The 11,042-nt window shown below is 39.0% G+C and overlaps 1 protein-coding gene across 1 annotated transcript; it reads right to left on the bottom strand.

Annotated features, from left to right (window-relative positions):
- Positions 1 to 497: 497 nt before the first annotated feature.
- On the bottom strand, positions 498 to 9,630 carry PRPF38B (pre-mRNA processing factor 38B). Its single transcript, XM_025935114.2, has 6 exons — positions 9,055 to 9,630; positions 6,132 to 6,200; positions 5,687 to 5,838; positions 5,547 to 5,607; positions 2,842 to 3,065; positions 498 to 2,545 (listed from the first exon to the last, which is right to left on the bottom strand). The coding sequence occupies exons 1-6, from the start codon at positions 9,331 to 9,333 to the stop codon at positions 1,684 to 1,686; spliced, it is 1,647 nt and encodes a 548-aa protein (XP_025790899.1). The 5' UTR covers positions 9,334 to 9,630; the 3' UTR covers positions 498 to 1,683.
- Between the last annotated feature and the right edge of the window lie 1,412 nt (positions 9,631 to 11,042).

Here is an 11,042-nt window from a genome sequence, read left to right as displayed (position 1 = left end):
TGAGTGCCCATCAAGCTGGCCAATATGAACAGTGAGATAAAACATGTTAATATGGTATACACTCACTTTTAGTCTTGGCACTGACTGAACAAATCACCTTGCACCTCCATTTCTTGTTCTAAGAAAAACTAGATGAGTTAATCTTATAAAAGTTACTTCAAGTCCAAATTTTAAAGGATTCTAATATGCGATCCAAGTGCAAAGTATCTCAATAAGCACCTTTGACGTGAAAACTAAGTAATCCTCCAATCCAAAGAACCACCTAGTGACACAGAGAACACCCAATGACAAAGGGAACCGCTGTTATTTAGAACCTAGTAAGGGTTACTATCAGGTATGTCCAATTCTAGTCTACACGTTTAAAATTCACTGGTCATCTGGGCACTGAGATATCTAGCCCTCTACACAAAATGGGACTCTTAACACTGTTTCAATTTCCACAACAAAAATACTTAAAAAAATGCTGACAAGTGGGGCGAAAGCCAACACCCAGAATAAAGGATTTAATCCAGTATTTATTCCACACTCATGATCGTTCTCTGTAATCAGAATACAAGTCATAAGAACAATCTATCAAATAGTTTGTTGATAATCTTAAATAATGCAGCATAGCATTACTTTGAATACTTCTCTGTTCTAGATTAAGTTTAAAAACTCAAACAGCAATCTTCATTATCAATAAAAAAAGTTTTGAATTTTAAAAAAAGGACACTATATCAAGCGGTTTCATAATTTAAGTATTTCCCATTTATAAAAATGCTTTGGAAGCTTCAGGCTTGAATCTATTTCTCTACTCATCTGCCCCACCCTCTCCCAATTTCACGTTAGTACAGGGTTGCTGCAAGAATGCTAGGCTTTAGACATTATTTTTCTCCTTTAATATAGTACTTTAAAATCTGATAAATTCAAGAAAAAAAAGATTACATGTCATGTATTTTTTCAAATAAAAAAGGAAAGCTAAGTGAATAAACTTTAGGCATACTAACAGTGTCCCTTTGAGGTAGAATGCTAAAAGGACTTTTGATCAAATCACAGCCTAATTGAAACCTCTGCATCAGAAACAAACTTGTCATGAATCTCTCTAAAGTTAACTGTGGAGAATATTAAGTGTAACATAGTAACAAGAGCCTTCCAAGATAATATACAGTGGACAAGAATGTTAATCCTACAACTGCTGCCTTCATATACACTGAAAGCACAAAATTCTCCTATAAAAGACATCCAAGATCCATTCTCAAAGTCTTTAGCATTCTATTATGAAAAGCACAGCCATGCTAACTTCAGTACACAAACCATAATCCCACACCTACAAAACAAAAATAGAATTAGTGGCAGTTTATTGCCTTATACAAATTTAACCAACATGGCAACCATGCCAAAGGAATTAAAACATTTTCAGGACGTATGTACAGACTGTACATCTCAAAAAACAATTAAACAATAAAAATGCAAGAACAATCTGTGCATCATGTATCAAACTCAACAATTGGGTGAAAACATCAATGCAATAAATGGGATTACAAAGGCACTTCCCTACACAAAAGAGGAAATGAAAATGCAGCCTACAGGGAGCTTGAAGAGTGCGTAACTACTGCACAATCTCAACTTGGGAGGAAGAAAAGGAAAGCAGATTTAATCAAACATTTATAGGATTCAATGTGATCCACTTTTACAAAAAAATTTTCACACAGTCTCATCTTTGTTTTTATGTTGTTTTTCTTGGCTCTCTGGTTCTATACTTTGGCTCCTTCGACGATCATGTTTGTCAGACTGGTCCTTACTATCACTGTGATCTCGTTTGTGGGAACGTTCTTTGCTTCTGCTACGCTTTCTAGATTTTTCTTTGCTGGGGCTATGTTCCCGTTTTCTTGATTTTTCAACACTGTCAGTTCTTCCTTGACTGCCACTTCTACTTCGTTTATTTGATTTTTCTTTACTTTCATTTTTATGTTTACTTGATTTCTCTTTGCTTCTGCTTCTGCTTCGTTTCCCTGCATTTCTACTTCTACTCCTACTTCTGTGTTTCCTTTCTCTGCTTCTACTCCTACTGTGTTTTTTCTCCTTTTTGGAATCCTTTTTGTCATCTCTGTGCCGCCTATCATCTTTATCTTCTTTGTGTTTCTTCTCTTCTACCTCACCTCTACTTCTCCTTTCCTTGGACCGTTCTCTCGATCGCTCTCTCTCCTTTTCTCGGTCATTGCCTCTTTCCTTATCATAGTCACGATCTCGTCTTCTACCTCTCTCATTTTCTTTCTCTCTTTCCCGATCCCTGTCCCTTCGGTCCCCTTTCCTATCCCGACTTCGACTACGACTTCTATGCCTTTCCCTGCTTCTGCTACTCCGCCTGCGTTCTAATCCCCGATCGACACTTCGGGATCTTCGCCTTTCTTTCTCCCTTTCTTTGGCTTCACGCTCTAGTCGCTGGCGTTCTTTCTCTCTTTCTAATTCTCGGTCAAAACTAGAAGACCCATGGCCCTCTCGATGATGACTTCTACTTCTTGACCTTCTTGGGGACCTCCGTGGACTCAGTGATCTCCTTGGAGACCTAATATTTAAAAAAGGAAAGAAAAACATTTCAATGAATAAAACGTATCCTAAAACTTTAACTTTCATCAGTGTTATTTATTTACATCCCCAGACTTACACAAACACGTTAGGAACAATTAAAGGCCTTGAAAGGCAGAAAATGACCTTTTGGGGTTAAAAGTGACAAACCCATAAAATGAACAGCATAAAAGCTGACTAACATGAACAGCATAAAATTTCCTACGAATTTGCCACTGATTTCCAAGGACCTTTGTATAAAGCCTATTTTTAAAGTAATTCAAGGAGTTACATTACCTCGAACGCCTGCGTTCAACATGTCTGTCTATTTCCTCAGCACCTTCCTTCCCATCTTTTTTGATTTTTCTAGGCCGAGTTTTAATCTGTTGATCAATATTCTTCTGAACTGGAACTGGAATTCTTGGAAACAGGGTAGAAAACCACTCCAGCTTTGTGAGAAAAGACCGTAGCATTTCTCCAATGGTCATTACACAGCCTCCACCAGCCTTCACATCTAGGTCCTACAAAAACACAAAAGATACCCTAGCCGTCAAAAAAAAAAATAATTTCAATACGTATGTGAATACTATAAAAATATTACCATCTTTGGAATCTCAAATACAAAAAATTCTAACAAAAATTTTAATTTGTGTACCCTACTAATCTGGCAATGAACGATACAGAGAAATATTTGGGCTTAGTGTGTGCATGCAGGTGAGAACAAATCCTGCAGCCTCGTGGGCATAAAGAGCACTGAGCTCACTCAGTTAAAAGGAGTATGAAACAGCCCCTTAGATTACTAAACTCTGTGGAACAATAAACTTAAACTAATATTCCACATACCTACTAAGTACGTATTTCTTTCTGTGGACACGTCTGCACACATCATTCCTAGCACTGTAGCCTAACTACACGTATGAACTACTTCAGACAATCATGTCTAAAGATATCTTTTAACAGCTCTAATATAAAATGAAGCCCTAATAAAACTGGAAGCAATAGCAAACCAACTGCCATGAAGCAGTGAGGTTTCTAATTTAGAGTTATGTAGAAAATAAATAAATGAACAAATAATTGGAAACGCATAATCCATGATGACCATTGTCTCTGAAAAGGGTCATTACCGCATGAAGGCCTTCTTGCTATGCCCTCTCACAGCTCAGGACATGTTAGTCAGCTATTGTCAGTCCCAAACCTATAGTGCAAGCACACAAGGAAAGTGAGATTTGTTATCTAAACAGGAAAACAAGAGCTAAAGGTAAAACTGCTTGCACTCACACACATTTAAGTGTTCAGATATACAGTATTTCCAAATATAATCGCTGCAGATATCTAAGGAAGAAAACAATAAGTTAGCTTAAATAGAGATCCTCAAGTTTGTAAATACAATAAAAAACAGATTAAATAGAAGCATTCAGAAACAAACCTAATACAATACCAATCATAAAGAGGAACATGCTTTTTAAATATAGAAGGGAGAAGTGCTTTGGCCTGAAAAATCTCATATAAAAAGAAAAACAATTTTAAAGATTGTGATTTATCACCTAGTATGTTTTTTGCTTCTCCAAAAATACAAACAATTCAGTAAACAGCCCCAATCAAAAAAATGCAGAGAAAAATTCTCATTGTCTATCTACACTAGTGAGATTTTTTTTAGGTGTGCACGAATTAACAAAACACACTAGAAAAATCTCTATTAGAATGACCCTTTAATAAATCCTTTGAATAAATGTTTTAAATAGGACTACTGGAACATAGCACTCAAAGTTTACTTTATGGACCTTAAAATACAAAATGGTGGGAGCTTATGTATAGACAATACAGGTATGTTTTAAGTACCTTTTGAGATCTTGGACTTCACTGTGTAAGCATATCAATATATATATATATATATATATATATATATATATATATATATATATATATGATTTAAATCTGACATAATTACGATTCCCAAAGTAACTTTTACTTTCTGAATGTATGTAACAAGCTCAACCTTGTTAAGCTTGAATGGTAACCTAGATTTATAATTAAATAACAAAAAGGGGCGCCTAGCTGACTCAGTCAGAAGAGTATGCAACTCTTGATCTCAGGCTCATGAATTCAAGTCCTACGCTGGGTGTAGAGCTTGCTTTAAAAATTTTTTTTAGTTAAAAAAACCTAGGGGCGCCTGGGTGGCGCAGTCGGTTAAGCGTCCGACTTCAGCCAGGTCACGATCTCGCGGTCCGGGAGTGCGTCAGGCTCTGGGCTGATGGCTCAGAGCCTGGAGCCTGTTTCTGATTCTGTGTCTCCCTCTCTCTCTGCCCCTCCCCCGTTCATGCTCTGTCTCTCTCTGTCCCAAAAATAAATAAACGTTGAAAAAAAAAATTAAAAAACAAAACAAAACAAAACAAAAAAACCTAAAGTACAAATTTTAAAAAAGGGTTTTTTTCTGGCTTTATAAATATACATAGTATATCAGGAGTCAGAAAGCTAGAATTCAAATATTTTGATCATCTTGAATAAGTCATCTAAATTCTCACCCTATTTAACTCCCACTCAGCTCTTTGACTCTGCACTTCTATGCAAGTGGGAGTATTAACATGTGCAAGAAGTTAGAGCATAAAGAACTGAAAAGTTCCAGGAGAAGAAAGTGCTATAATTAGTATTGTATGCGCAGGTCTTAACGCCTCAATCTTGAGCATGGCCTACTTAAAAAGTCACTATCAACTACACAGGTCAAATCAATGCAATATACAAAACGTAATTAGAAAGAATAAATTTTCAATTGTTACCAAAACACACTTAAACAGTTAAGAAATAAGAAAAATAAATTTAAGAAACTTAACCTAAGGTATATAAAGTCCACGAAGTCTTAGTAAAAGGACATTCATTCCAAAAGTATGAGTAAAATAAATTTAACTACAGAAAATTCTGAAAAACACTAAGCCTCCAATAAATAAAAGATATTAAAAACATGAGAATAATCAGAAGAAAACTAATTATTACCCTTGTTGACATACCTCTTCATCATCAAGGAAGGATTCAAACCAGTCCCATAGATCTGTAGGGGGCTGTGTGTACCTAGAATAACAAAAGATTGATTAGGCTATGTGATTTAAAATGACATATTTAACAGAAATGTAGATAAATGCATGCTTACCTTATATACATAAATCCAAGAGCTCTAATATATGGAGAGTCCGTGTGTGTTATGAGACCCATCACTTGCTTGCGAGTTAACTTCAGGGTAAATAATTTGTATAACAGGCAGAAAGCTGTAGAAACTATTCCTCCTGTTCCAACACCTCGAACCTTTAGGAGAAACAGTTAAGATAAAATAGTAAATTAACAGAGACATTTGACACCAATGGTTCACCCATTAGGTATTAATAACAAGATATAATCTAGAACCGAGAATGGAGCTTTAATAAATAGTAACTTTTCTAACCCCATTCACCAGACACTTGAATTTAGATCAAAACAAAAAAACAAACTTCTAAGCTTTGTCAACTGCCATCTGGGTAACTGTCAGACTTTTAGTTTCCTAAATATCAACTTAGTTATCAGACACAGAAAAACTGAAAAATGCACGTACTTCTACTTACCCCTCCGCACATCCCCGTTTGGCCCGCTGTTTTCCTGCTTCCTTTCTCCCAAGGTTCAACATGTGTGACCTGAAATAGAAAAGAGGAACACAACAAACATTCATACTTTGAATTTTTTTTAAAACCACGATTAAAGTAAACCCAATTCCATATCAGAGCAGCTTCTTCCAAATGTTTGGAAGTTGGGTATTCGGACATGATGCATGTATTTTGCTTAAAATCTTTTAAACTTTAAAACATCTTTTAAAAACTGCTTAGATTTTAAAGAGCACCAATAAAACTGCCAGGGCTTAACAAAACCTCAACAGCTTTATGAGCAGAGATTCCATTAAAATAGCTTTGTAGAGAGTGGATACGTGTGGAGCCAAGAGATTTCTAGTAGTCTCATAGACTTGTAAAAAACATTTGATAACAGATCAACTTTGTATCTTATTATGAATTGCCTAAAAAAATAAAAATTCTCATTTTAAATTGGATTTAAGGCTCCAATTTAAATAAAGAGGATCAAGATAAATAAAATGAATACATAAATACATAATATAATCAATGAAGTTTTAGTATTTATTTCAAAAAAAATTCTTCAACACCCTTGATAATTTTATGGTGGTTTAAAATTTTACATTATAAAACAAATGACTTGGAAGTATGTACGTTAAAACAGTAACAAGTTACTTGTAATGCAAAATTATGGAACTTTGTATGTTTTGGGTTTTTTTTACCATGAACAGGCACTATGTTCATTCCTGATTAAAGATGAAATTACAAGGACCACACCTACACAGATCACTCTCGTTAGTGTGTAATTTATTTTCAGCCTAATTACATGAACCAAGTCAATTTTCCCCATAATATAAACTGCCAAAAAACTGTGTGACTAGTCATTCATTATATTAAGTGTAATCGATACAATATCGTCTTTGTTGAAGTGAGTACCCTATAAAAACCACATACTTTACCTAAAAATAGCAAAGAACGAATATTAACTCAATAACATATAACTCAAGGTGTTTTGGAAAAATAAGATCCATATTTAGTCTAAAATAAAAACAAAATTAAACCCTGTTCTTTCACTATGCATTTCTAAAACTGTATTTTTACCCATCCATGATTACATTTTATAATCTTTTTCAGTGGCTTCAGACAGAAAAGCACGCATTTAGAGCTCTACACTATTTTCCTCAGCACTGCTTTACTATTTCATTTCGTTTCCCCCAGTTTGCTATATTAAAGATGTTTCAATTCCTTCCCGGCTAGCCAAAGGGGTGGATGCAAGACAAAATCCGACTTAAAACTAGAAGCATACATATTTCAGTAATTATTTGATCTGGACATCTTGATAACAAAACCTGGGTCTTTAATTTTACAACTAAATTTACATTATCTCTACTATAATCTTAAGTTTTCAAAACAAGTATTTGAAATTTGAAAACAAACTTTTCCTCTATCACAGTAACATTTGCCTGTATTATTAAACAGAACCTGCCACAAAAAGGGCAGGAACCCAATTTTCAATTGTTTGAAGTTTACTACACAAAGCTAAGAATTAAATATTCACCATACTGTATTCATGCTGAAAAAGGCCTTACCTTTTTAAAAGCTAAAAAAACCTAGTTCACAGTATTACAATTACTTACAATACTCTTGTAAAAGGATAACAAAATTTCAGTGTATTTTACATACCCAAGGTTGACTGTATTCTCAAAATATGTTTTCTATAAAAAAACTACTATCTCAAATCCTTTGATAACCTACTCACTTAAGGGGGGGGGTAGACTGTGGATAAAATATAACCTAAAAGCAAATAAAGAGAATTTCCTTTTGTTAACACCTCTACAGATATGTTCAGACCACAGAAAATACTTTATGTGGTCTGTCAAGTGTTTTCAGAGTCAAATAAACAAAATGGATGGTATTTTATTAGATGCTCTAGCTAAAATATTTAAAGGTCATTAATTCTATTATTAATATTCCTTAAAATATTAATTAACCGTAAGAGGCCTGGAAGATATTTTTAAACTATATAATTTGCAGGTAAGTGGAGGAAACCTATCTAGTTGGTGAAGAAAAGCCCAAAACCAATGGCCAAAAAATACCTAAATAGCCGTTCATTTAACCAGGGAAATGCATTTATGGCGATTGAGCATGATTAATAGTGCATACCTCTACCTGCGACCCTGGGCTGCTCCGAGCCTCGCTGCAAGACTGAGTCAATCCTGCTAACGAAACAAGAACTGAGACAAGAGTGCAGTGAGGAGGCGCCAGGTGAGCTCCCCAGCACAGCCAAGCCAGCACCGACCCTGCCGCAGAAGCCCAGGGCCCAGATAATTCTAAATAAGCCCAATGCACAAGTTACTGAGACCACTTACTCCTGACTTCCTGCTGGGAAAATTTCCAGGCCTTCTTCTGCACACCTCTTGCACTGGCTCCTCTCCACCCTCAACCCTCCCACCCCCACCCGCAACACGCACTGACCATTTCCCTGTCTGGATCGGATAGAGAATACCAACAACACGAGGCCAACACTGTAGTCAATACACGCCCTGGCCCAGGGTGAGCGGGAGAAGCACCAACAAGTTGATGCTGAGTAGATGCACGTCAAAAAGAATCATTTTAAAGCTGTAAACTGGAGAGGATGATTACTCTTTTCTACCCTCCCATCCAACTCCCCCCAGGGGTGGGCAGGAGGTTGCGGGAGGAGAGTTCGATAGCGGCGGGCTCTCCCAGCCCTAAAAATCTGAAAAAGAAATGAGAGGGCGGCCCCCATTTGACCCCTCCCTGGCAGACTACTGGCCACCGCTCCCCCTCCCCACCTTCCCGCACCTACAAATGCTCAGACCTCAAGGGCTGCCTCCGCCCAACCGTATACCTTCCTCCGAGCTTAACCCGACCGCCCCCTGGCCCCCCAGGCCAAGACTCTTCGTACCTTAAAGTAGATCTCGTCCACCACCTCGTGGTAGGTCTTGAGCTCGTAGAGCTGCACTTTGAAATAAGGCGACGACAGGATATTGGTCAAGATCATGGGGTTGAGGTTCATAGTCTTCTCGTTGCCCCACAGCGGCAGCACATTTCCCTGCTTGCCCGAGACCGCCGGCTTGGTGGCGCCACCGCCGCCGCACTGCTGCTGCTGCTGCTGGGCCGCGGCTGCGGCCGCCTGGTGCTGCGGCTGCGAGTTGCCTGTCAGCGCGGGGCTGTTGTTAGCCATGTTGCGGCGGAAGGAAGGAGGGAGGGAGAAGGGAGGGGGAGGGGGGCCAAGCTCGATCTCGCTCTTCGGGACAACGGTCCGGGACCCTACTCCATGGAACGCCGTCGGGAGAGGGGACCGCCTCGCTGTCCCCCGGCTGGGTGAGGGAGGGCAACGAGGACGCCGACGAATGGACGCTGGATCGAGAGCAAACGCCGAGACGCGAGCTGCGAGAACTCCCGGCAGAAGGCGAGCCGGCGGCCACGGAGCGCGATCTCTTCCGCCAACTGCCCCTGGGAACAAGATGGCGGGCCTGGCGGAAGTGACGCCTCACGCCCCAGCGTTCCAAGATGAACCGGGAGCCAATCAGAGACGCCCAGCTGGGCTGGAAATTCCTCTTCCTAGTTCCGCACGTTCCGTGCACGCTGAGATCCCCTCGGTGGTCACCGGTACCCGACTCGGGAGATTTCCCCTGGGAATCTAGGAGTCAGGGGAAGGGGTTATAGGTTCAGTTCCTATGCTTTAGGATCTGGGCTGCGGGCCCAGTTTCTCCTCTTCAAAGCCGGACAGGAAAGGGTTCGCATGGATATATGCTTGCGAATTCGTGACTCTGACTTCTGCGAAGTACCTTCGTCTCTTGAGTTCAGTTTTAAGATTCTCTGTAAGGAAGGATGATCAGGACTTTATTCCTCCATGTGATTCCGATGCAATTATTACATCTTTCTGTCTGCCGGCTGTAGGGTACGACCGGAGGATTTATTGTTTGAACCTAAATTTATTCAGCTGTAAGATTGGAAAATGTGCTGGGCTGTTAAAACATCTGAACATTAAAAGAGAGACGGTACTTGTAGCGACTAGTAGAGTACTCCAAGTATGTGTTAGGTGCCTTTTCTTTCCTCCTTACTCGAGTTAGTTCATTATGCGGATGCATTCTGAGTGGTAAACATTGGGCGAGGCCTTGACGGGGTGGGGGATGGGGTTGAGGAGGCGGGAGGTGTAAAAATGAGTCAGAAATCGGTCTTGTCTCTCAAAAGCTATTGTTAACCTAGAGAGATTAATGGTATTTGGAGTTAAGAGAAAGCTGCGAAAAGCACTTAAGTTTCTACAGATGCTGTCAGGCTGCTCAGCTTTATCAGCAGAGATCACCCTGAGGATATGTAGAAGCAGGAAAGATCAGGTTTGTTAGAGCGAAAATAGCCCAGTTACAGGAGCAGGGAAATAACGCTTATGGGAGGGAGAGTAATGGCCTGGTTGGAATTGGGCCACTGTTTAGTGCCTGGAATGCCAAGTTGAAACATTAGGAATTTAATGATGTTTAAATCCAAGGGCTACATAATTAAACCCCTAAATCTACTTTTAGATGCTAATATTCCTAATATTCTCTGGCTCCAATCCATTCTTCAGTACTCTTCAGAGTACTGCCAGACTCTTTGTTACAAAAGTACAAAACCCCTCCTCAAAACCTTGGATGGCTTACTTAGTGACATCCCAATTGCCAAAATTCAATAACTTTTTCATTCTTCATCCTATATGATTTCTGCGGCACTTTTTTTTTTTAAAGTTTTATTTGTTTAATCTCTATACCCAACGTGGGGCTTGACCTCAGGACCCAAGATTGAGTCTCATGCTCTTTGGACTAAGCCAACCAGGAGCCCCTGTGGCACTTTTTATCATTTACTCTTTCCTAGAAACTATTGGGGTTGGAAGTTTGAAAGTGGAGATCTTCACTT

This window comes from Puma concolor, chromosome C1, assembly GCF_028749965.1.
Source record: "Puma concolor isolate L17-30 chromosome C1, mPumCon1.1.hap2, whole genome shotgun sequence".
Classification (NCBI taxonomy): Eukaryota; Metazoa; Chordata; class Mammalia; order Carnivora; family Felidae; genus Puma; species Puma concolor.
This window is presented reverse-complemented; position numbering and strand designations above follow the sequence as displayed.

Coding starts and splice junctions, on each gene's coding strand:
- PRPF38B (XM_025935114.2), bottom strand. CDS start 9,333: ATGGCTAACAACAGCCCCGCGCTGACAGGCAACTCGCAGCCGCAGCAC. Junction 6,201..9,054: donor TGGACGAGATCTACTTTAAG/GTACGAAGAGTC, acceptor TTTCTATTTCAG/GTCACACATGTTGAACCTTG. Junction 2,546..2,841: donor GTTGAACGCAGGCGTTCGAG/GTAATGTAACTC, acceptor TTTAAATATTAG/GTCTCCAAGGAGATCACTGA.